This window comes from Eucyclogobius newberryi, unplaced genomic scaffold, assembly GCF_026437365.1.
Source record: "Eucyclogobius newberryi isolate DKJ021-1_F unplaced genomic scaffold, fEucNew1.0.hap1 SCAF_15, whole genome shotgun sequence".
NCBI classification, from domain to species: Eukaryota; Metazoa; Chordata; class Actinopteri; order Gobiiformes; family Gobiidae; genus Eucyclogobius; species Eucyclogobius newberryi.
This window is the reverse complement of record NW_027315779.1, coordinates 10,877,455-10,903,787: the sequence shown is the minus strand read 5'-3', so window position 1 is coordinate 10,903,787 and position 26,333 is coordinate 10,877,455. Positions and strand designations below refer to the sequence as shown.

The 26,333-nt window shown below is 45.0% G+C and overlaps 2 protein-coding genes and 1 non-coding gene across 3 annotated transcripts; 2 read left to right on the top strand and 1 right to left on the bottom strand.

Annotated features, from left to right (window-relative positions):
- Window positions 1-355: 355 nt before the first annotated feature.
- trnal-caa (transfer RNA leucine (anticodon CAA)) lies at window positions 356-466 on the top strand. The gene is made up of 2 exons: window positions 356-393; window positions 421-466. It is a non-coding gene; the product is annotated as a tRNA-Leu (tRNA).
- A 2,863-nt stretch (window positions 467-3,329) lies between these two features.
- pgrmc1 (progesterone receptor membrane component 1) lies at window positions 3,330-8,441 on the bottom strand. Its single transcript, XM_072446017.1, has 3 exons — window positions 8,137-8,441; window positions 6,952-7,107; window positions 3,330-6,038 (listed from the first exon to the last, which is right to left on the bottom strand). The coding sequence occupies exons 1-3, from the start codon at window positions 8,435-8,437 to the stop codon at window positions 5,941-5,943; spliced, it is 555 nt and encodes a 184-aa protein (XP_072302118.1). The 5' UTR covers window positions 8,438-8,441; the 3' UTR covers window positions 3,330-5,940.
- Window positions 8,442-9,273: 832 nt separating this feature from the next.
- rab24 (RAB24, member RAS oncogene family) lies at window positions 9,274-24,428 on the top strand. The gene is made up of 9 exons (XM_072446015.1): window positions 9,274-9,483; window positions 10,792-11,006; window positions 13,136-13,204; window positions 13,268-13,346; window positions 13,777-13,844; window positions 13,982-14,081; window positions 14,141-14,191; window positions 19,506-19,565; window positions 21,659-24,428. Exons 2-9 carry the CDS (start codon window positions 10,890-10,892, stop codon window positions 21,724-21,726), a joined length of 612 nt encoding a protein of 203 aa, XP_072302116.1. The 5' UTR covers window positions 9,274-9,483; window positions 10,792-10,889; the 3' UTR covers window positions 21,727-24,428.
- Window positions 24,429-26,333: the final 1,905 nt, after the last annotated feature.

Here is a 26,333-nt window from a genome sequence, read left to right as displayed (position 1 = left end):
AACCCGAGCTGCTACTTCCTCATAGCGTTTATCAACCGAAACGATAAATGTGTGTTTGTTTGTGTTCGCTCGGTGCAAACGCGCATTCACGAGCACTAAACAGAGTGAAATCATGACGCTCGAGCTGCTTCTTTCACGACAATAAACGCCTGTGAAAACAACTGCGACCGCGATGACGTAACGTTTACGATCTAAATCCACGAATGTCGATTAAAATAAGACACGAAACCAACACAAACACCGACAAGCAAAAATAAACGTGGTTTCAGAACACTTTTTAAGGTTTCATGCGGTCTGACGCGGTTGTCTGCAGTTTTGAGGTTTAAATACAGACTCGGGCTGACGTCTTACAGCTGTCAGGATGGCCGAGTGGTCTAAGGCGCCAGACTCAAGGATCAGTTCCTTCCGTTTCCGCGGGTATTCTGGTCTCCGAATGGAGGCGTGGGTTCGAATCCCACTTCTGACACAAACCTTTTCTTGACTCCACGTGTCGCAGTTTATCTTCTTTTCACAGTTTAAACAAAATCACGTCGTTTTAGTTTAGTTAAGGCTTTAGAGAGTGTTACGTAATGTGATTTCAATGTTTTCAATGGAAAAAGTGAGATTAACCTCAGAATATGACGCATCCGGATGGTTTTGTCGACGTAAAATACATCAGAACCTGATTTATTATTTCATTTTACAGTAGAATATTTGATAAGAGATTTAGGTTTCAATGGACAAATACTTGACCGGCAAAAGCTTTTCCTTTTCATGTAATGTTATCTACAGATTAGACTGATCTGAAATATAATTTAAGGTTATAGAGTTTGTAATAGAAAACTGATATTTCAACCCAACCAACAAATAGCTTTGTTTATTTTAACTTGTTATGAAGTCATTTACAGATCAATTGCTTCCATTCTGATGACGATCAAATCAAATCAATTAATTTTTTTAACAGTTGCCTCTGAGGGCCACAGGGAGAAATGAATCAACAATGTCTGTGGTGGCGATGAAGTCAGACAATGTCTGTGGTGGCGAGGGAGTCAGACAATGTCTGTGGTGGCGAGGGACGATGTCCCAGGGTCCTCTGTCCTTAGACTCTCCTTCTCGGCCAGGAAAAACTACAAAAAAAAAACCTCTTTGGGGAAAAAAGCGTAGAAACCTGGAGGAGTTCCAGTGAAGGAGAGATCCGACTCTCACAGACGGACAGACGGACACAAGGAGACTGGAGCTGGACCCACTCTTCAGGCAGATGAGGGACCGACTGAGGCGAACTGGACCCACTCTTCAGGCAGATGAGGGACCGACTGAGGCGAACTGGACCCACTCTTCAGGCAGATGAGGGACCGTCGGAGGCGAACTGGACCCACTCTTCAGGCAGATGAGGGATCGTCTGAGTCGAGCTGGACCCACTCTTCAGGCAGATGAGGGACCGTCCACACAGGGCAGGGACCACTTCACCAGGAGAGGAGCATCTGGGTCCACAGGTCCTCAGGAGTGAGAGAAAGAAAAAGAAGGCGGTGAACAGTTTGCAAGTGGAATTGAAAAATAAATATTGTTTGATAGCATAAGTAGTCAGAAGAAGAGGATAGTGCTCAAGCTGTCATACTTCCCCCAGCATAGTTACTCCTAGGGCAGCGTAGCTAAAGCTGTGGGTTTATGTTTCTGTTCCTAACTGGTCTGACCATAAGCGATTTCGAAGAGGAACGTTTTAAGCCTGGACTTAAATGAAGAGACTGTGTCAGCATATTTAACATGGGTCGGGAGCTGATTCCATAACACAGGGGCTTGGTAGCTAAACCCTCTACCTCCTACAGTACTTTTAGAGACTCTTGGCACCACCAGAAGGCCAGCATTCTGAGAGCGAAGAGCTCTGTTTGGATGATATGGTTCTATAGCATCTTTGAGGTAGGATGGGGCCATGTCATTTATGGCTTTGTAGGTCAGGAGTAGAATTTTAAATTTGATTCTAAGCTCGACAGGAGCCAGTGAAGAGACTTCAGCACTGGCGTAATGTGCTCTCTTCTTTTTGTTCCTGTTAGTAATCTTGCTGCTGCATTTTGAACCAGTTGAAAGCTTTTTTTGGAGCTTTTAAGACACGCTGCAAGCAGGGAGTTACAGTAGTCTAATCTAGTCGTTACAAATGCATGGATAAGTTTTTCAGCATCGCTTTTAGGCAGGATTCTTCTGATTTTGGCTCTTGTTGCGCAAATGGAAATAGGCTGTTTTACAAGCTTGATTTATATGAGCTTTGAACGAGAGCTCCTGGTCAAATAAGACTCCAAGGTTTCTTACAGTAGAACTGGAGGCTACACTGACATTGTCCAGTGTGACTATCTGCTCAGATAGAGAGTCTCGTAGATGCTTAGGGCCAAGCACAATGACCTCGGTTTTTTCAGGGTTAAGAAGCAGGTAGTTTAGTGTCATCCAGGTTTTTATCTCCTTCACACAAGCACTAAGTCTGTCTACTTGATCGCTCTGATCAGGTTTCATTGATAAATACAGCTGAGTGTCGTCTGCATAGCAGTGGAAGTTAATGTCATGCTTTCTGATAATGTTGCCTAATGGCAGCATATAAAGAGTAAACAGAATTGGACCGAGTACCGAACCCTGTGGCACACCGTAAATTACTTTAGAGCATGGTGAGGAGCTCTTGTTTACATTAACAAATTGGAACCTATCAGATAGATAGGATTTAAACCAGCTGAGGGCTGTTCCTCCAACACCTACATCACATTCTAACCTCTGCAGTAGAATGTTGTGGTCAATGGTGTCAAACGCTGCGCTGAGGTCCAACAGAACCAGGATTGAGACCAGTCCATCGTCAGCGTCTAATAACAAATCATTTGTGACTTTAACTAGTGCAGTTTCAGTGCTGTGGTGGGCTCTGAACCCTGACTGGAAAACTTCAAATAAGTTATTGTCCTGCAGGTGGCGACAAAGCTGTTTTACTACTACTTTTTCAAGGATTTTAGAGACGAAGGGAAGATTTGAAATAGGTCTGTGGTTTACCAATAACGATTTACCAAACGATGCATTTTAAAGCCTCACTCGGGAACATTCAAGTGCATATGACAGTTTCATTTCAGTATTCAACAAGTCAAACAATGTTTTTAATACATTTTTTGTAAGTCAAATATTCATGAAAATTAGAATGTTTCCCCAGTTTTATTTCATGTCTTTGTTATAAAATGTGTTGTGTATGACTTTATAATCCAGGTAATGACAAAAAAAAATTACAGTCAATTTATTATCAGTGGATTTAAGTTTTTTACGAATGTTTTTCTGATCATGACTCAGTTTGGTGAGACAGGGGAAAAAAGGCAAAAGACTCATTTAGATAATTTTATTGAAATATATTTGCTTTTTATTCTGTTTCCATGTAAACGATGACAGAATGTACAGTAAATATAAAGGCTAAAGCAAAATGACAGGATTCAGAAGTTAAGGCATCTGCAGTGTGAAGCGGGTTTATTACTTTACTGCTTCTGAACAGAAGAGCGTCAATAACGCAGAGGTCGGAATGAAATGTTCCACAGTGCGGCATTAAACACACAAACGCTTAAATTTAAGAAATTTACAACTCAAATACATTCAACGCGCGTCGTTTGATTCCGTATCGACGATCTGAAAAGTGATCACGTCCAAACGGAGAGTCCCGCAGTTCACCTTTAACCTTTACGACGGCCTTTACGTTCCGACGCACCAGCTGCGGTTTACGCAGAGCATCAGCGCAGGAGGATGAATACTGACGGGGGAAATGCCACGCTCCGGGCAAATCAAACGCACAACTCTTCACTTTTTGTCATCGTGGTCTGTTGTCGTGGGGGTCTCGTGTGGTCTGTTGCTGGTGGTCTCCTGTCATGGTGATCTGTTGCTGGTGGTCTCCTGTGGTCTGTTGTCATGGTGATCTGTTGCCAGTGGTCTCCTGTGGTCTGTTGTCATGGTGGTCTCCTGTGGTCTGTTGTCATGGTGGTCTCCTGTGGTCTGTTGTCATGGTGGTCTGTTGCCGGTGGTCTGTTGTCATGGTGGTCTGTTGCTGCTGGTCTCCTGTGGTCTGTTGTCATGGTGGTCTGTTGCTGCTGGTCTCCTGTGGTCTGTTGTCATGGTGATCTGTTGTCATGGTGATCTGTTGTCATGGTGGTCTCCTGTGATCTGTTGCCGGTGGTCTCGTGTGGTCTGTCGTCATGGTGGTCTGTTGCCGGTGGTCTCGTGTGGTCTGTCGTCATGGTGGTCTGTTGCCGGTGGTCTCGTGTGGTCTGTCGTCATGGTGGTCTGTTGCCGGTGGTCTCGTGTGGTCTGTCGTCATGGTGGTCTGTTGCCGGTGGTCTCGTGTGGTCTGTCGTCATGGTGGTCTGTCGCTATGGTGGTCTCGCGTGGTCTGTCGCCATGGTGGTCTCGCGTGGTCTGTCGCCATGGTGGTCTCGCGTGGTCTGTCGCCATGGTGGTCTCGCGTGGTCTGTCGCCATGGTGGTCTCGCGTGGTCTGTCGCCATGGTGGTCTCGCGTGGTCTGTCGCCATGGTGGTCTCGCGTGGTCTGTCGCCATGGTGGTCTCGCGTGGTCTGTCGCCATGGTGGTCTCGCGTGGTCTGTCGCCATGGTGGTCTGTTGCCGGTGGTCTCGCGTGGTCTGTCGTCATGGTGGTCTGTTGCCGGTGGTCTCGCGTGGTCTGTCGTCATGGTGGTCTGTTGCCGGTGGTCTGTCGCTATGGTGGTCTCGCGTGGTCTGTCGCCATGGTGGTCTCGCGTGGTCTGTCGCCATGGTGGTCTCGCGTGGTCTGTCGCCATGGTGGTCTCGCGTGGTCTGTCGCCAAGGTGGTCTCGCGTGGTCTGTCGCCATGGTGGTCTCGCGTGGTCTGTCGCCATGGTGGTCTCGCGTGGTCTGTCGCCATGGTGGTCTCGCGTGGTCTGTCGCCATGGTGGTCTCGCGTGGTCTGTTGCTATGGTGGTCTGTTGTCATGGTGGTCTGTTGTCATGGTGGTCTCGTGTGGTCCGTTGTCATGGTGGTCTGTTGCTGGTGGTCTCGTGTTGTCATGGTGGTCTCGTGTGGTCTGTCGCCATGGTGGTCTCGCGTGGTCTGTCGCCATGGTGGTCTCGCGTGGTCTGTCGCCATGGTGGTCTCGCGTGGTCTGTCGCCATGGTGGTCTGTTGCCGGTGGTCTCGCGTGGTCTGTCGTCATGGTGGTCTGTCGCTATGGTGGTCTCGCGTGGTCTGTCGCCATGGTGGTCTCGCGTGGTCTGTCGCCATGGTGGTCTCGCGTGGTCTGTCGCCATGGTGGTCTCGCGTGGTCTGTCGCCATGGTGGTCTCGCGTGGTCTGTCGCCATGGTGGTCTCGCGTGGTCTGTCGCCATGGTGGTCTCGCGTGGTCTGTCGCCATGGTGGTCTCGCGTGGTCTGTTGCTGGTGGTCTCGTGTGGTCTGTTGCTATGGTGGTCTGTTGTCATGGTGGTCTGTTGTCATGGTGGTCTCGTGTGGTCCGTTGTCATGGTGGTCTGTTGCTGGTGGTCTCGTGTGGTCTGTTGCTATGGTGGTCTGTTGTCATGGTGGTCTCGTGTGGTCTGTTGTCATGGTGGCCTGTTGCTGGTGGTCTCGTGTAGTATTTTATTTTGATATTTTAATTTTTTTGGGCTTTAGAGTGATCAAAAATAAATACATTTTGCTTCTAAAATTGTCACGACTCTTATTTGTTTGGTTGCCAGGACTACGCTGTGACCCGAATAGTCACAGCCCTAATATAAAGTCACGTCCGGTCGCTGTAAGTTCAAACGTAATAAAAAGCAGTTGGTTGTCATAAAGCAGTTGTTAAAGTGGATAAATATGACAAATGCACACGTTGGTCCATCAGTACCTCTGAAACATGCGGTTAATACAGGAATGAGTCTTATATAAAGTGTACGCTGCATATACGGGGGTCCGCAGGGGCGTGTTTAGTCGCTCGGGGGTCCGCAGAGGCGTGTTTAGTCGCTCTTCTTGTCCTTGGCCTCATCGTCGTCGTCTGTGTATTCCGTGGGCTCCTCTCCGGGCTTCAGCAGCTTCCCCACGTAGTCGTACTTGACTGGGAAAGACAAACGCGTGTTCAATGGAAGATGTTCGTTTATTATTTTATTTACAAGGCGGATATTAGAAGCTGCGACTAGTGAAAACTGATGTAGAACAAGCACAGAACAGAGAAGACGAGCAGAAGAGAAAAGAAGAAAAATATCAATAATTGTAGAAAAAGATTCAGTTGGGCGTCGACCTCTCAAATTTTGAATCCCTGGAGAAGTCGACGCCCAGGGCATTGGGACGCTAATCAGTTACACTGTGAGGAGAGAGAGTGAAACAACGGTATCTTTTTCTACAAATGGACCCCTGCTGGACGAATTAGGGATTATACCAAATATATAAATAATAATGATAGTGTCGTGGTTTCGTGTGGTCTGTTGTCATGGGGGTCTGTTGTTGTGGGGGTCTTGTGTAGTCTGTTGTTGTGGGGGTCTGGTGTGGTCTGTTGTCGTGGGGGTCTGGTGTGGTCTGTTGTCGTGGGGGTCTGGTGTGGTCTGTTGTCGTGGGGGTCTGGTGTGGTCTGTTGCTGGGGGTCTGGTGTGGTCTGTGGTCGTGGGGTCTGGTGTGGTCTGTTGTCGTGGGGGTCTGGTGTGGTCTGTTGTCGTGGGGGTCTGGTGTGGTCTGTTGCTGGGGGTCTGGTGTGGTCTGTGGTCGTGGGGTCTGGTGTGGTCTGTTGTCGTGGGGGTCTGGTGTGGTCTGTTGTCGTGGGGGTCTGGTGTGGTCTGTTGCTGGGGGTCTGGTGTGGTCTGTGGTCGTAGGGGTCTGGTGTGGTCTGTTGTCGTGGGGGTCTGGTGTGGTCTGTTGTCGTGGGGGTCTGGTGTGGTCTGTTGCTGGGGGTCTGGTGTGGTCTGTTGCTGGGGGTCTCATGTGGTCTGTTGCTGGGGGTCTCATGTGGTGTGTTGTCGTGGTGGTCTAGCGCTCACAGGTGAACTGCTGCTCCCACTCGGACAGACTTTCCAGTTGCATGTTGTTGAGGTCCGAGAGGTCGTCATGCTCCTCTTTCAGCGCCTCTTTCCCCAAACAGAAGGTGGCGAGGCCCCGGGACGCGTCTCTGCCCGCGAACACGCCGTACGGACCCTCTGCCAGTCACAAAGACAACATGGTGTTAGCATTTATAACATGACGCTTTCTGCTTCACAACTGTATGATGCGGGTTTGGTGGAGGGCGTGTTTTAAAGGGGCTTTGGTGGAGGTGGGCATGTTTTAAAGGGGTTTTGGTGGTGGTGGGTGTGTTTTAAAGGAGTTATGGTAGATGTGGGCGTGTTTTAAAGGGGTTTTGGTGGCGTGGGTGTGTTTTAAAGGGGTTTTGGTGGCGTGGGTGTGTTTTAAAGGGGTTTTGGTGTAGATTGGCGTGTTTTAAAAGGGGTTTTGGTGGCAGTGGGCGTCTTTTAAAAGGAGTTATGGTGGTTTGGTGTAGATTGGCGTGTTTTAAAGGGGTTTTGGAGAGGTCGGTCGTGTCTTTGCTCCGCGTGTCACAGCTGCTCTGGTGAGACTAGTTTACGCTCAGGCGAGCAGCAAGAACAACCCTCGGATCCGACTCAAAATCAACTCCTTCGACGCCGTAAACTGGCTGAAATCACAGTGATCGTGATCATGAAGCAATAATATTGTTTTATTATCGTTGCTAATGTATTATTTTTGTATCAATTGTGTTTTTGTTGCATTTTCACGCTGCATCTGCTTTGCCTACGTCCATTATACATTTTTAAACTCTTCCCTTTGGCGTGACACGCTCGCAGAGCCTGGGTTTAAAGACATGACAGAGCAGCAGAGTCTGTTTTAGCACAAGATACTGCTCAAGTTTCAGGGCCGATCATTAGACTTCAAGGCTTGTTGTGAAACACGACCTCGGCCCGCCTCCAGGGGGCGTGGCGAGCTGCGAAAGACAAACAATGGACTTTAAACTCTCCAAATGAACGAAACGTCAACGACTTTAAACCGGACACAAGCATTAGTCAGCGGAAGTGCACGTTTACGACTATTTAGCCCACTTCGGTCGGGTTTTTGCCCACTTTTACGCGCGTGACGGTGCAGCAAAGTGCGCACACGTTACGACGCCAGAGCCACGCGCGTTTCTTTCGTCCCCAGGTGCGTGGCGTGAAGTTTACCTGGCCCATAAAACTTCTTGCCCCTCGTCACGTCGAATACTTTCCCGTTCACCGCCATGAGTATCCGCTCGTCCTGCAGCCCGTCGTACGGTTTCAAGTCCCCCCGCGTGAAGTCGCGCTTTTTCAGCTTCGGCAGCGGCTTGTCCACGTCCCCGAGGTCCGGCTGTTTGTCCCCGCGCAGGATCTTGTACACCAAATACAGGCACAAGCTGAGCAGCGTCAGGTTGAGCGGGGACGTGAAGACTTCCTGCAGGATCCCGCCCGCGGTAGAAGTTGTCTCGCTCGTCTCCGCCTCGGCCATGTTTGTTGTCCGGAGGTGAAACTGAAGTTCTCGCGTCGCCCCGTCGGGTACCTTGCGCTGGGTGGGACGCGTCGGCCAATCGGAGCGCGGTATGTCGCCGCTTCGACCAATCGGAGTCGTCGAGGGGCAGCGCGAGCGCCCCTGCGTTTCCCCCGGTTTATGCGACCTTTAAACGAGTTTCTGCTGATATTTTTTACTCATTAAATTTATACGTCAACAATCATCAAGATGTTGTGGTTTTTTCATTATTTCCGACGGATTTAGCCGTTGCGTCACATTGTTTTATTGAAAGAAAATGGCCAGGGGGGACAGACAACGTAAACTAGGTTAAAAGTTAATCCCAAACTTTTGTTACTGATTTAAATACAATATATCCACGGGTTTCAGAATGATAATACATTAGGACTTTGGTCACAGTGGATAACAATGTAAAGCTCCGGAAAGTCCTCCAAATGAAGCAGAAATCGGAAACCCGTGAATATTACGCGATGTTTATCATTCATAAATCACTAAACTGAACACTAAAAAACACATTCAAAAGAAAAACGAGAGCAGATTTGATCGTTATTTTTGTTTTTATTTTAATGACTTCCGGCGTTTGTCTCACACTTGCGGTCCTCCCCACGGAAACAACATTCCACAGATTTGTTTAGTTCCGCCCGGGCAAACAAAGCTCCGCGGGGAACTGAAAATCATCTCGTTTTCTTCCCCCGTCGCGTTTTAAAAATCCCCACGTCGTTAACAAACCCGTTGCCGTTGATTTTGTCTCCGTGTCGTGTATTTTTTATTGCGTTCGCCGCGAGTTTTGCGCCGCCGCGGGCTCATTTCGCAACAGCGGCAGCGGCAGAACAACAACGTCTCTTCGCCCAGTCACCACCTTCTACCGACAAAACACCACAAAAACACCGACTTCAAACCGTTAAAAAAAAACACGAAATGGAGAAGCGTTGAAGCCGGTTTTGTCCCGCTTGACTCGGCAGTTCTTTGTCCGGAAAAAACAACAGCTGGTGAGGGGAAGAGATTGTGGAAGAAGCGGCTAGAACCAGGTGAGAACATGATGTTTTCTTAAAGATTGAGGGACTTTAACACTGCGTGGTTTTGTCCTGACATTTTCGAACAGCTGAATAATATTGTGGTTTGAAGGTTTTCATTTCTATTGGGACATATACAATACTGCAAAGTGTGTAATAACGATCTGTGGAACTGTTCAGTGGTGTGAGGGCCACATTCTGTTTAAATCCTCATTGTGGGCCCGTTTGTGGGCCCCTGTGGGTCCGAGACCAGGGGCCTAAACCCTCTCAGGCAAATTCACACACAGACAAACACAAAAGCTAAAACAAAACTAATCTTCACCTGCAAAAAAAACACAAAAAAAAGGCACAGAAAGAGTACAGCAGATTTATACTCGAGTAAAAGTACAGTTACAGGGCTGAAATGTACTCGACTTCAAGCGCTGCTGCCAACATGTTACTTTAAACCTTGTACTCAACTTTTAGCAACAAAATAAACTACCAAAAAAGGGGGAAATATGCTTTTATTGTAGATTTTATTGTACTCACTCAGGGCTTGCGTCTCCACAAACCTGACGCGTACTTGGCCCGGAGGAGCAAGAAGTGTTGTTCTTTTTGGTTATAATATTCCACAGTGTTCTGAAGCATGGTTTTACTTTCTATTTCCATGGAATCCACCTCCAGTTATGGTAAAAAACACACACGTTCTAAAGTACTCAGGCTAGTTACTTTTTAAAGCTATTTTAGTAACATTTTGGATCAGTTTTTCACGCAAACTTGATAAATTAAGAAGAGTTTACACGGGACGTAAAGCTCTGAACATGTGACTGTCATTATCACTCTGGAACTCACTTTGTTCATTAATGATGGATTTATTTTAGTCTCGGCTAATTCCCCTTAAGAATGATTGGAGCAGGAAGTGGAGCTCCGTGTTTTTAAGGCAATTGGAACCAGCCGCTCTGTTTAGTCAAAAGGGCCTATTCTCCATCTCGAAGCCTTCAATCACCACGGCAACCTGAATGTGGTTTAAATGTATTACAAAAGTCTCAATGTCCAATTAAAATGATAGGTTGACTAGTCGTTTGGTCTTAGTTGGAACCTAGTTAAGTCCTAATGTAGACTTGGTTTGGTCCTGTTCTTGTCCTGGTTTAGCCCAGCTTTAGTCCAGCTTTAGTGTCTTGGTTTAGTCCAGCTTTAGTCCAGCTTTAGTCCAGCTTTAGTCCAGCTTTAGTCCAGCTTTAGTCCAGCTTTAGTCCAGCTTTAGTCTCTTGTTTACTCCCAGGTTTAGTCCTGGTTTAGTCCCGTCTCTGTTGGACTGATCTGATCATCCGTTTCCTCTTCCAGCCTCAAGTCCTGACTCCGCCCTTGTTGCGTTCGCGGGCCGGTTCGTTGGCGAGCGGCGGAGCGGTCGGACCCCCACGCCGCCCCGCCCCCTTGTGGACATGTGTGCGATGCGCGTGGACGCCAAAGTGGTGATGCTGGGGAAGGAGAGCGTGGGGAAGACCAGCCTCGTGGAGCGATACGTGCACAACCGCTTCCTGGTTGGACCCTACCAAAACGTAAAGTCTGCTACGGTTCATTTGTTCATAAACCCATCCCGTGTTTGGACGCCTTCATGCTAGCGGCCGGCGCGGCTCCAAACGTTAGCTCCAAGGTGTTCTGTGTGCAAAAGTTAGCGTTAGCCTCCACACGTCACAAACTCTGACAGACCAGGGCAGTTTTGGCGTCTGAAACTCTGTGAAAACCATTACCGTAAGTAGAAGGGTTTTGCGGGGATAATTAATGTTAGCACTGAATTTAGCGTACATGCTAGCAACCGTGTAAGGAAAGAACTGAAGAAGCTACTCGGACGCTTCTTTTGGCCGTTTCTACTGCATTCTTTTTGGTGCAATAAAGTCAAATCCGTTTTTCTCCAGTCCAGAGAAAGCAGCTCTTGGGGTCAAAATGAGACCACGGTGTGCTGTCAGCATCAGGTCAGACAGACATGTTACTAAAACACACTGAACACGATTATATTTCAGATTTGACTGAACATTCAGCCCGTTTGTCCCTAGTATAAGTTTATAATTGTACTTCCTGGTTTGACGTAGGTAGAGGTCATTCCACAGCTGTTACCTAGCAACCAGACTCTAAACAAGAGCCCAAACTCCACATAAATGACACAACAGTTCTGATCTGACCCACAATAATACCATAAAACACCTTTTTTTAGTCCAATGATGATGTGTCACACACTGATGACATCACAGAGGGATTCAGCTCTACTTCCTCTTATTTTTCTAAATGTCTTCATAAACTGCGACTTAGCTTGCTGTTAGTGTGCTGTTAGCCTGGTGTTAGCTTTCTGTTGCTGTTGGCGTGCTGTTAGCGTGCTGTTAGCTTGCTGTTAGCGGACTGTTGGCGCGCTGTTAGCGGACTTTCAGCGGGCTGTTAGCGGGCTGTTGGCATGCTGTTAGAGGGCTGTTGGCGGGCTGTTGGCGGGCTGTTGGCGGGCTGTTGGCGGGCTGTTAGCGGGCTGTTGGCATGCTGTTAGCGTGCAGTTAGCGTGCAGTTAGCTGGCTGTTAGCAGGCTGTGAGCGGGCTGTTAGTTTGCTGTTGGCGAGCTGTGAGAGGGCTGTTGGCGGGCTGTTAGCGGGCTGTTGGCGTGCTGTTGGCGTGCTGTTGGCGTGCTGTTGGCGTGCTGTTGGCTTGCTGTTGGTGTGCTGTTGGCGGGCTGTTGGCGGGCTGCTAGCGGGCTGTTGGCAGGCTGTTAGCATGCTAGTTACTGTTGCTCTGGCTGTGTTAGCAAACAGACACATAAGTTTGGACCTCAAACAAACAAACACAACAAACTAGTTGTGATTTTCTTGTTTTTAAGCGGGTGGAAATCGGTGCATTCAAACGCTTGAAGCCGGTTCAAACTAAACGTGTTCTACAATAAAACGTCTTTGGGCCGTTAGACCTCAGACAGAGCTCTTACTCATGAGACCAACCCAAGCTAAATAATCATTTATAAAATCACCAACAGTTGAAGAGCATGCGGCGCAGAACGTGATCCTGACGTAGAAATGAATCACACAAACATAACTCTGGCACCAGCAGGAGGCCGGTCCATGTTTAGTCCTGACTCTGGCACCAGCAGGAGGCCGGTCCATGTTTAGTCCTGACTCTGGCACCAGCAGGAGGCCGGTCCATGTTTAGTCCTGACTCTGGCACCAGCAGGAGGCCGGTCCATGTTTAGTCCTGACTCTGGCACCAGCAGGAGGCCGGTCCATGTTTAGTCCTGACTCTGGCACCAGCAGGAGGCCGGTCCATGTTTAGTCCTGACTCTGGCACCAGCAGGAGGCCGGTCCATGTTTAGTCCTGACTCTGGCACCAGCAGGAGGCTGGTCCATGTTTAGTCCCGACTCTGGGCACCAGCAGGAGGCCGGTCCATGTATAGTCCTTTCTCTGGCACCAGCAGGAGGTCCTCAGACTCCGAGATGGTTCATATGGCACTAACATGATGAGATGTACTTTGGTGCTAGGCCATGGAGAGACTTGTACACTAGTAGAGCTGCTATGAAGTCCTTTCTCTGAGCCACAGGGGGCAGTGCAGAGACCTGAGCGCAGGACTATTCAAAATGGCATATAACAAGTATAACGCTGCATTTCTTCTGTTGTGTTTTAAAATGGCGTGAAAAATGCATGAAATGTGTTTGTCTTCCAGACGATCGGAGCTGCGTTTGTGGCCAAAGCCATTCAAGTGGGAGAAAAGGTCATCACGCTGGGAATCTGGGTGAGTGAGAGAGACGCTCTAGTCTTTAAAGTCTCTGAAGACTCTGAACTGTTGAATTTCCAGGACACTGCGGGATCGGAGCGATACGAAGCCATGAGTCGGATCTACTACAGAGGCGCACGAGCTGCTGTCGTCTGCTACGGTCAGAACAAGGCCCTTGTTTAGTCCTAATTTAGTCCTAATTTAGTCCTGGTTCAGCCTTGGTTTAGCCTTGGTTTAGTCCTGGTTCAGCCTTGGTTCAGCCTTGGTTTAGCCTTGGTTCAGCCTTGGTTTAGCCTTGGTTTAGTCCTGGTTTAGCCTTAGTTTAGTCCTGGTTTAGCCTTAGTTTAGACCTGGTTTAGTCCTGGTTTAGCCTTGGTTTAGTCCTGGTTTAGCCTTGCTTTAGCCTTGGTTTAGTCCTGGTTTAGTCCTGGTTTAGTCCTGGTTTAGCCTTGGTTTAGTCCTGGTTTAGACCTGGTTTAGACCTGGTTTAGACCTGGTTTAGTCCCGGTTTAGTCCCGGTTTAGACCCGGTTTAGACCCGGTTTAGTCCCGGTTTAGACCCGGTTTATAAATCCTGTGTTTCTGCTTCAGATTTAACCGACAGCAGCAGTTTCCAAAGAGCAAAGTTCTGGGTAAAAGAGCTTCAAAACTGTGAAGAGGTAACGACGTTATCTGAATCAAACTATGACTAAAGGTCGATAAATACAAGTACTAAAAGTACTTGTATTTTTGAACATAAATGAACATGTTTTTTCATCTACTTAAACTAAAAAGACGACTTGTTTTGTGTTTTTAGCTTTGTAAGATTTATCTTTGTGGAACAAAGAACGATCTGATCCAAGGAGACAAAAGCCTGAGGCAGGTCGACTTCCACGACACGCAGGACTTCTCTGAAGGTACTGCTACTGCTACTGCTACTACTACTACTGTTTAACGTGTAAACCTTGTGTTTCAGAGATCGGAGCGCAGCATTTCGAGACGTCGAGTAAAACGGGAAACAACGTCGGTGAGTCTCCAAAACGACATATACGGGCATTTAGGAAGTGACCCGGGATCAGAGGAAACTAAACCTGGACTATCAGAGTCTGTAACTCTAGGACCGGGACTTCAAACGTTAGCGTGAAGATTACTGTGAGAATAAACATCGGGATTATTAACGACACATTTCAATCCTACATTTTCTCTCCTCGTGTGATCACGTGACCCGCTTTATCCAATCAAACGTCTCGAATCGGCAATTAAACGTAAACGGCACGATAAAAAAGCTCTTTACTTTGGAAAAACTTGTTCAGAAAGGACTTCATTTTACTTCTGAAGTCGTCACATTTCTTTTAATTCAACCCAAAAAAGACTTAATTTAGTTAGAAAATTGTCAGTTTTCTGTAAAACTGACTTTAAAAACATATTTTTTTTCTACAAATTATCATTTGTTGGTCTTAAAGGAATAATAGGCAAGGCAAGTTTATTTGTAGAGCACATTTCATACACAAGGCAATTCAAAGTGCTTCACACAGCAGGAAAAATGCATTCAAATCACAAAGAAATTACAGAAACAGAAATACAATAAAATTAACTAAATTAAAAATTATCAATCGAACTGATTTTCTAAACTAATAAAATCACAAACAAAAGAGAAGAGTGCAAAGAAAAAATTGTTTCAGTCATATGCGCGGCTAAACAAAACTGTTTTTAGCTTAGATTTGAACATTGTCAGAGTAGAAGCCTGTCTCACATCTTCAGGAAGACTGTTCCAGATTTTAGCTGCATAAAACTGAAACGCAAATTCCCCATGTTTTGTCCTGACTCTGGGCACCAGCAAGAGGCTGGTCCCTGAGGTCCTCAGAGTCCGAGATGGTTCATATGGCACTAACATATCCAAGATGTACTTTGGTGCTAGGCCATGGAGAGACTTGTACACAAGCAGAACTGCTTTAAAGTCTATTCTCTGAGCCACAGGGGGCCAGTGCAGAGACCTGAGAACAGGACTAATGTGATCATACTTCCTGGTTCTAGTCAGGACCCGAGCAGCAGCGTTCTGGATGTACTGCAGCTGTTTTACAACTCGTTTGGAGAGGCCAGTGAGCAGGCCGTTACAGTAGTCTAATGTACTGGAGACAAACGCATGGATAAGTCTCTCTAAATCTGGTTTTGACACTATATTTTTGATTTTGGCAATGTTTTTAGATGGTAAAAAGCTGCTGATGTTATTGATTTGACGTGGCTATTAAAGTTCAAGTCTGAGTCCATTATTACCCCCAGATTTCTAACTTGGTTTGTAGGTTTTAGAGCGAGACTCTGGAGGTGACCGCTAACACTTTCTCTTTGTTTCTGTGGGCCAAAAACGATTATTTCAGTCTTGTCTGAGTTCAGCTGGAGAAAGTTGTTTTGCATCCACACACTGATCTGTTGGATGCAGTGACAGAGTGAATCTACTGGTCCATAGTCACCTGCCGATAGTGAAACATAGATCAGAGTGTCGTCTGCATAATTGTGATAGGACACATTTTCACTGCGTATCAACTGACCTAACGGCAGCATGTAGAGGTTGAACAGAAGGGGACCCAGGACTGACCCTTGGGGCACTCCACAGGTCAGGGTCATGTGGTCTGAGACACAGCTACCAATTTCAACAAAGTACTTCCTGTCTTCCAGATAGGACCTTAACCAGTTTAGGGCAGTGCCAGTGATGCCCACCCAGTCCTCTAGTCTCTGTAAGAGGATCCCATGATCGACAGTGTCAAAAGCAGCACTCAGATCTAACAGAATTAAGACTGAGGCTTTGCCCGTGTCAGTGTTCAGGCGGATGTCATTTGTCACCTTGACAAGAGCAGTCTCAGTGCTGTGATGAGGTCTAAAACCTGACTGAAAAACATCAAATGAGTTGTTTATTAAGAGGAAATCTGTGAGCTGTTGGTAAACAACCTTTTCAAGGACTTTGCCCCAAAATGGCAGATTAGAGATGGGCCGGTAATGACTCAGTACTGCGGCATCAAGACTGCTCTTCTTTAGGAGAGGCTTTATGACCGCAGTTTTCAAAGACATTGGGAATGTTCCAGATTGAAGCGACATGTTAACTATGTGAGTGAATGGTGCTAACAAACTGTTCAGCACATACTTTAGAAATCTGGTGGGTAACACATCAAGGCAGCATGTAGATGAACTTAGACTGGTGATGATCTCATGGACAGTTTTGTCAGTTACTGGTGCAAAGTGAGTTAGCTCTAAGTGTCTTGGTGGTTTTAGGGTAATTTTTTGCATTGTGGGATTTATAGCATTTTTAATGCCCTGAACTTTGTCATTAAAGAATAATGCAAACTCATTACACTTGGATGTGGAAATGAGTTCTAACGGCAGCTGAGCTGGAGGGTTTGTTAATCTGTTTACTGTGGCAAACAGGACACACGAGTTGTTACTGCAGCTTCCAATTATTTCAGAAAAATATCTTTCCCTAGTTCTACATAAGATTAGGTTGTACATGTTCAGCTTTTCTTTGTAAATCTCTTTTTGAACCTGGAGCTTTGACTTGCGCCATTTCCGTTCGGCCCTGCGGCACTCCCTTTTCTGTGCCCTGACCGAATCATCATTTCTCCAATTATTTCATCTCTAAAGACAGCACAAACTCCACCCCCTTTTTTGTTTTCTCGTGTTTCAGATTCAAACTTAAAGTTGGGTGGAGCAGATTCTATCAGAACTACATTTCCTGTGTTTTTGTCAAGCCATGTTTCAGTTAAAAACATAAAATCAAGATTATAAGAAGAAATAAAATGATTAATTAAGAGAGATTTGTTACATAAGGATCTGACATTTAGCACAGCAAGTTTCAGATTAGTTTCAGCGGGACTGGGCTTTATCTTTTCACAGGGAATATGAATCACATTTCTCAGATTGGGCCTGGCTCGCATTTTGTTTTTCCATCTGTGTGATGATGTGACTACAGAAATAGCACTAGGGGGGGCTCTTTTTACATAGGGCCCCGGGTTGGTTTGATTTTTAATGTGACAATAAGTCCCGGCAACGCTGAGACCCAGTGCATCCTAGCTATGGGAGATACCAGGTGAAAGGCGAGGTTGGATGGGTGGTGGGGCTTTTGTAGCCAAGGAGAGTTTGGGACCAGGTGAGAGGCGAGGGGGGATGGGTGGTGGGGCTTTTGTTGGTGTAGTCGGCTTGTGCAGGGAAAAGTTGATGCGTATTGACATAGCCCTTGCTATATTGGGCGTGAGTGGAGCCATCTTAATGCCTGATTTGATCAGACTTTCAAAATGGCTGGGAAGGCCCATGGGTGAGAGTGGAGATGAGAAGGAGAATGATGAATCTTTAGTGGGAGTAGATGTTGCAGGGGGAACCCAGGGCTGGTGTGAAGGCAGGGGCGATGACAGGGATGTTGTTGGGCTTGTCACAGATGGGTCCAAGGCCTTTGAAGATTGTTCCTTTGCTGGAGGCGGTGGAGGTGAATGTGGAGCAGCTGGAGCTGAATCCTTTGCTGGTGGTGGTGGAGCAGCTGCTGATGAATCCTTTGGTGGAGGCTGAGGTTGTGGTGCTTTTGATGTTGAAACATTGGCTCGGTCTCTGGCTGATGGAGCAGGAATTCTTCTCTCATTCCTCTCTTCTCTAACTATCTGCTCAGGACCCTGTCCAGGCCCAGTCCAATGCCTCAGAGCGTGGAGCAGGTTCTCTGTCAGCACCCTCACTCCACCTCTGCATAGGTGGGGGCCATTTCTCTTAAACAGGTCCTCTCGTTTCCAGAATAGATAGAAGTTCTCAATGTAGTGTAGTCCTCTAGGGGTACACTCTTTGGACAGCCATGTGTTCAGCTGAAGAAGCCGGCTAAACTTGTTTATCCTCCTGTCAATGTTTGGAAGAGGTCCACTTATGAATGTTTTGATTTCCATTTTATCAAGCACGTCGAATAACTTCAAGAAGTCTTTTTTCAAAACTTCAGTCTGTTCCCGCCGCATGTCCACTGCACCCACGTGCACAATCAGCTGTTTAGCTCCTCCATGCTTAGCCATAATATTTGGAAGGAGTGACGTTATCTCAGAAACAGTGGCGCTTGGAAAAGAATGTGTGTTTATCTTTTCATGCGTCACGTGACTTATCGCGCCGTCCCCAACTAAAACAATCTGCGTGACCTTGGCTCCTGGCACAGATCCTCCTCGCTGTATTTTGGCCACGTCATCTTTCCTTTTTTCATTTAATTCCATCTCTGAAAGTGGTAAAAATCTGTTGGTGAGCTGTATTTTAGGTGACTTCACGTTATCTTTGTATCGTTTAGGCTTTGCTCCAAGTTTGTTCCAAGAAACAGCCTGGTCTTTCTGGTTTTTAGACAGTTTTGGAAACGACACAGAGTCACTGCGGTTTAGGTTGAAAGTAGCAGTTTTTCTTGTAAAAAGTATGCTCTTCTTACCATCGGTTGACACAGGAATGGTATCGTGAAGAACTTTTTCAGATTCCAAAACAAAGATCCGTGTTTTCAGCTCATTAATTTCTTGTTGATATTTCCGACAGCGTTCAGTCTTTCTCCCTTCTTCTCCCGGACATGTCGCTGACGTCAGATTTGTCGTTTAAAACTGGAAAAATGTTCTTAAAATCCTTGGTTTACTTGAAAAAGTCTAAAGCAAAAATGTTTGGAAGACAAAAACTGATTAAAAAGCAAAATAAATAAGGAAAGCAGCGATAGCAAGCGGAGCGAGCAAAAAAGCGTGTGCACTCTTCGGAAGCAGGATACTAATAGAGGATTTTTGTGACCAATCAGTCTCATTTCCTGGTGGCGTGCACAGCCGAGTAGTTCTCCCACATGTCAATCATTCCCTGCGTGCTGCTGCACACCTGCAGCCTCGTTCCCAGGATAGCAGCACGTTTCCATGGTTACACATGTGTGGTTGATATGCCGGTGTGTGTTTAGTTCCTTCAGTTACAGCACAAACATGACACAGAGAACGACTGAGAGCTCAGAAGAGACTGAAATCTGCCGAGACGAGAGACGATGCGATCCGTCGAGCTAAGAAACAAACGCACGTGTAGAGGCGGAGCTATTGCTGCTCACGCACGAGGTTTGATGGGAGGCGGAATCTTGGAGAAAACAGGAAGGTGGGGCCTGAGTAACAGTCGCTTGAGTTCTCAACCCGGCAAAAAACCCTCTATTATTCCTTAATCACGATGAACCTGATCGTTGTGACTTCCTGTGGAGGAGACCTTCCTGGTGCCGGCTTCGCCATCGTTTGTCCACGTACAGTTTCCTCAGAATGTTCCGGAGTGTGGCATTAAAGGCGTGGCTCGTGTGTGTGTTTTGTTGGTTTAAGCGCCTGTTTTTCCCCCTGCAGACGAATTGTTCCAGAAAGTGGCAGAAGATTACAACGACGCGGCGTTACACTTCATGACGGGTGAGTGTCATCTGTGGGCGGGGCTTAACTGTCGCCACGACGCCAAAATCTGGCCTTTGACTTTACAGGACAAACGACTTCAATCATCATAAACAAAACGTTTTTAAAGTTTTATTCTGGCTTTTGTAACAAATTAATTAGTTAATAATTAACTTTGATTTAACCCAGAGCGTCACATTGAGAATAAAACCACTATTAAATTAAAATACACGTTTCACAGTTTTTTGACTCAACATTTATCATCTCCAGTTTGACCGTTTGTGTAAAGTTTATAGTTGTACTTTCTGGTTGGACGTGAGCACAAATATGATACAGGTAGAGGTAACTCCACAGCTGTTACCTAGCAACCAGACTGTAAACAAGAGCCAAACTCCACATAAATGACACAACAGTTCTGATCTGACACACAATAACACCATAAAACACCTTTATTTAGTCCAACCATGGTTTAAACTGTGTCGCACACTGATGACATCACAGAGGGATTCAGCTCGACTTCCTGGCTTATTTTGTTTTTCAAAATTTCTTCGCAAACTGCCAATTAACAGAATTAAAACTGATAAATATCTATCACAGCTTCTACAGCACCAAACTCCAGAATGTGAGAAACATGAAGCTTCAGATGGACTTTAATCGAGAGGCAGAAAAGTATTTTAAAGACATTAAAGTCGATTTCTGGTCTTTCCACGTGGAACTTTAGTGACGGCAACGGTTAGTCGTCCCCGGCGATGCAAATCGCTTTTCTCATTTTAACACTGTAAACAAACATAACGATCTGCTCCAAAATAAAGTTCGGTTCAGTCACTTTTCTGCTTTAAATGTGTTATTTCAACAAACATCTAAATGTAACAGTGAAAACCCAGTTAAGACGACAAAATAAACATTTATGATAGTTATAATGTATGTAAAATAACATAATACACATTTATAATTGTTATAATGTATGGAAAATAACAAAATAAACATTTATAATAGTTATAATGTATGTAAAATAACAAAATAAGACACTATTATTACCGTTAGTACCTTGTGTAGTTCACATTAGCAGCCACTGGGGGAACCTGCTCTTTGTATTTAATATGGTGAAAAGAAATCTTATTTTATAAGACTCTAAACACACTCTAAACACACTCTAAATACACTCTAGACTCTAAATACACTCTAAACTCTAAACACACTCTAAACACACTCTAAACACACTCTAAACTCACTCTAAACTCACTCTAAACTCACTCTAAACACACTCTAAACACACTCTAAACAAACTCTAAACACACTCTAAATCAGGGGTGGCCAATTATTTTCCTCCGAGGGCCATATTCAAATACAGGCAAGTAGCGGAGGACCGGCCCGCGATCATTGGTGTGAAAAAAATGAAATATCAAATAAAATATCACTTTTTTGGAAAATAGGCTATTGAATCTATTATTTAATTCATTTCATGTCATATTTATTAAGGATACAAGTGCAGATTGATGCCTAAGGTTTTTGTTTTTTATTTAATATGACTTGGCATCTTTGGTGGGCCGGATTATAAAGACAAACGGGCCGTATGTGGCCCGCGGGCCGTAGTTTGCCCACCCCTGCTCCAAACCGACCCTAAACACACTCTAAACTTTAAACAGACTCTACACTCTAAACAGACTCTAGACTTTAAACCGACCCTAAACACACTAGACTTTAAACCGACCCTAAACGCACTCTAAACACACTCTAGACTTTAAACAGACTCTAAACACACTTTATAACAAAGGGCTGTTATTAAATCAAAATGTCAAAGGATCAGTTCATCACTAAAACTCCAAATATTCTAGACGTCGTCAGTCAAAACTCTAAAAGTCTAAATTCCTGCTCCGAACCCACACACTCTATACTTTAAACAGACTCCAAACGCGCTCTAAACGCGCTCCAAACGCGCTCCAAACGCGCTCCAAACGCGCTCCAAACGCGCTCCAAACGCGCTCCAAACGCGCTCCAAACGCACTCCAAACGCACTCTAAACACAGCAGCTTTCATGTGAATACTTGAATCTTCATTTCAGACTTAAAAAAGAGTATTTTCTCCTGAACTCTATGTTTTTGTTTCCTTCACAGACGAGTCGAGCGTGGACTTGGCTCAGAAGAAGGAACCGTACTTCTACTCGTGTTGCCACAGCAACTGAAAGCACTGAGCCCACGAGCGCTGGGAGCGGAAAGAAGGTCCGGACTGGAACCGGGCCTGGAACTAGGACTAAACCGGGCCTGTAACCGGGACTAAACCGGGCCTGTAACCGGGACTAAACCGGGCCTGTAACCGGGACTAGACTGGGCCTGGAACCGGGCCTGGAACCGGGACTAAACCGGGTCTGGAACCGCCTGGAACTGGGACTAAACCGGGTCTGGAACCGAACATGAAACCTGGACTAAACCTGGACTAAACCGGGACTAAACCGGGACTGAACCTGGACTGAACCAGGACTGAACCAGGACTAAATCAGGACTAAATCAGGACTAAACCAGGACTAAACCAGGACTAAAGAGACTTGAATGAACTCTCGCGGACGTGGTTTTGTGGCGTTTAAAGTTTACAGTGAAAATTTGCTGCCTGAGAATGATATTTTATTTCAGATCGACGAGCGATTGTTTTGTGTTTGAAACAGACGAAGCCAAACGATTTTAAAGATTTCTGCAGAAAAGGGAGCAAACTATGTCCGAAACCAATCCTTTCTCCTTTTAAAGATGCAGTGTGTAACTTTTCTGCTGGACGTCTGGTGTCAAACATATGGATCTTACTTTTATGAAGCCTGTAAACGTTTGGAAACAAAAACGGCCCAAATTCCAGAGTTTCAGTGGAGCATGATGCGATTTCACTGGAGTATAATAGTTTTCATTTTATCCACAGATATATTATCGACTTTACCACAAATTATACTTTTTGTGAAGCTCAAATACAATTGTGAGGCCAGAAAGTAGTATTTTGTTCCTCATCTTTTGTCACAGAAAAGCAAAAACTCCAAATTGCTGCTCATTTGATTGTTGTAAAGACTTAAAATCATTAGTAATTAGATTTGATCCCTGTTATTTGGCAGATTCTTCAACAGTGATACTGCTGTAATATTGCCCCGTTAAAGTCATTTATCTGCTCTTTATCCCCCTCACAATCGGCTGCTTTGGGCTTTTTATGCCGGATGCCCTTCCTCTCACATCCTGTCCTCAATGGCAGCATGTGGTTGCACCGGAAGGAAACTCAAATAGCTCAAGAGTCAAAGGTCAGGAGAACGTAATGAGTCGGAGAACAGGCCCTTTTCACTAAACCCAGCGGCTGGCTCTGGTTTCCTTAAAAACGCAGAGCTCCACTTCCTGCTCTTTTCATTCTTGAGGGGAATCAGCCGAAATGAATAATGAAGACAAAGAGTGATAATCCCAGTGGTTCACGTCTGTGTGTTTAAGAGCTTTTGTCGCTAAGCTAATGCTAACATACAGTAAATGTCATCAATAATGTTCAAATAACTCCACAAACTGAACTAACCTGTTCACAAAAACATTCAATGAACTAAATTTGTATGTTTTATGTTTAAGCTAATGTGTGTTAGCCTTTAGCTCTGAGATAAAAACACTTTTATAAACGCGGAGGTTTCCTCTGTGATATATTTACAGGACGTAAAAGTCTGAACCTGATGCAGGGATTATCTCTCTGGGACTCATCGTGAAAAGGGACTTTTATGCCTTTTTATTTGATGTAAAAACCTATAAAATAGTAAGAGAGTCATTTTGCTCTAATTGAGTCATGAAACATGAAGAATAAAGACGGTTATTCAATGTCTCTCTGCCGTTTGACTCGTGAATCCCTGTTTTTTTCAAAGCTGCGCAAAAATAAGTATGTTGCGCTAATGTTACGCTAACCTAAAATAAATTGAATAAAAATGTAGTATTTTCTTGTATTTTTAAAATACTTTTCAGACTTTTCCTTAAATGTATTCCTTTTTGTTCACATCTGCTAAAAGTAACTTGAGTACAAAACTACAGAATCTGAAATGTGTTTTCCAAAGTGTTCAGGAATGACCCGGGGTTACCTTTTATGTTTGGGTAGCATTAGCATTAGCGTTAGCACAAACACATTTGAACACTCCGTCTGTGATTATGCGCGCGTGACTCGTCCGTTACATAATCTAAATAATAATAATAATACAAAATATTGAATATTGATTATTTTTAAACTCCGTCAGGATCGAACAAAGGCGGAAGAGGATTCACGAGTCAAACGGAATAATGAATATTAAAACTGAAATGAGAGGGGATTTTGGTCATAAAAATGACATGTGATAAATAATGTTTTTACATCAAATAAAGAAACATTTACTAGTCAAGACTTTAGAGAAAACGTTTGCGTTCTTATTTTATTCATATTATCCAGAGAAAGTGAGTACATTTTGGCAGGGGGACACTTTATGGCGTAACACCGGAAGTAAAAATCAATTGTTTGAACCAGATGTTGATGACGAGTTGTTTTCAGTAAAAATAAAACGCACATTTAAAGCGGAGACATATTTAAATGAAAAATACAAATTAGTTACCACATTTTAATATTTTTGTGAATTATACGGGAAAAATGAGTGTGATTTTGTTTGCAGTGCATGGCTTGAAGAAAACGTTTGTGAAAATAACAGGACAGCATTCTTTTTGGATGAGTTTTGATATAATTGTCTAAATGACTTGAGGTACATGACAGTTTGAGCTCATTTATCTCACGATTGTATTTATTTCTTGTGTTTTTATGCTGTTTCCGCTGGAGCTTTGACCGTTTGCAGTTTTGTCTTTGAAGCACAAACATGTTTAAGTGTTTGAGACGATTGTGAGGAATCTACAGCTTCAAATGAGTTCAATAAAACGCCAAATGGAAATCCACTGCTGTGTGTTTATTTTGTCTGATTCAAAAGTACATTTTAAAGCCGTCAATCAAAACCACAGTGTGTTTAATGGGCTCAGTTCATGTTCTGCAATTTCATAATGTTATCATTTCCAAAGCAGAGCCTTTTAGGAGATTTACTCTTAAATATATAAACTTTGTGATCCGGAAATTAAGAATTTTGTCATATTTGTTTGAGATCGTCTTCACAAACATCGTCATATTTATTTTACGTCTTAATGTCCTTTCAACTGACAATCATCTTTTAAAAGTATATTTTCTTTCTTAAATAGCTAATCATGAGCGGAATAGAAAACTGCTCATGGTAACCATGGGAACGATCAGCTCGTTTGCTTCAGTCTGGTTTTAACCGGAAATTAATACGAGATTTTTGAGACTGAATTCTTTTTTTTTTTAAAGCGTATTTTAACAAAGTTTATTTTAAAACAATGTATTTTCATAAACTGAAATGTAAAACACAACACAAACTGAATATGAAGCATTTTATATATTTTTAATCACATTTATATTCACTTCATCTTTTTACTTTGATGTTAAATCAAAACAAAACTTTGGTGATAAAAAGACAAAATAAACCCTGGTCAACAGCAGCGCTTGTTTCTCTACAAATGTGTAAATGTGGTTTAAACACTCTGAATGTCAGTTAGTTTAATTTGTTTTATCGATATATAAGATAATCCTTTATTGTCCAAACATGGGGAAATTTCATTGTTGCAACACAGGTAGATACAGAGGTAGATAAAGAGGAAAAGAACTTATAGGAAGTTTGAAAAACACTCTCAGTAGAAGATCTCCTATAAACAAAAACTCCCATAGACAAAACCTCCCATTTCCCAACAAGGGATGGAGGGGAAAAATAATAAAGATAAAAATAAATAAATAAATACCATTGCATGTGATCACGACAGTAATTGCACATGAATATGTGTCACGACAGTAATTGCACATGAATTGCACAGTAATTGCACATGAGTATAACAGTATTGCACATGGTTAAGTCAGTATTGCACAGGGCTCAGTGTTTTGTTATAAAGTCTGACAGCAGCAGAAGGAAAGACCTGTGGAACGTCTCCTTCACACAGCGAGGGTCCCCCACCTCCTGCACCGAGTCAAGAGCACAGCCCAGTACGGAGCTTTGTCCAGCTTCTTCCTCTCCCTCTCTGTGATGCTGCTGCTCCAGCAGGCCACACCTACAGGAGCTGATGCCACCACAGAGTCATAGAAGGTCTTCAGGAGTGGCCCTGTCACTCCAAAAGACCTGAGTCTCCTCAGGAGGTAGAGCCGACTCTGGCTCTTCCTGTACAGTGGAGATGACGGCGTCCTCCACTCCGATGCCAGGCCGGTATGCAAACTGCAGCGGGTCCATGGCTGAGCTCACGGTGGAGCGGAGGTGGTCCAGGACCAGCCGCTCCAGTGTCTTCATCAGGTGGGACATGAGAGCCACCGGCCTGAAGCTGTTGAGGTCTTTGGGGCGCGGTGTCTTTTGGCACAGGTACCAGACAGGAGGTCTTCCAGACCTGTGGTACCACCCTCAGCTTCAGGCTCATGTTGAAGACATGCTCCATAACTCCACACAGTTCATCTGCGCAGGACTTAAGGAGCCTGGGGCTGATGCCATCAGGTCCTGCTGCCTTCCTCACTTTAATCCTCTTCAGCTCAGTCCTCACCTGTGCTGCTGTGATAGTCAGTGGTTGGCAGGGGGACCGTGTGCTGGGGGGATGGGTGAGTCCAGGCGAAGTGGGGAGCTGATGGTCCGGGGCAGATAAGCGAAGAGGAACAGATGCAGGGCATTGTCCAGCTGTGGAAGAGGGAGCATGCAGCTGTGCAGGGGGAGGGGCGGGTGACCGATCAAACCTCAAGAAG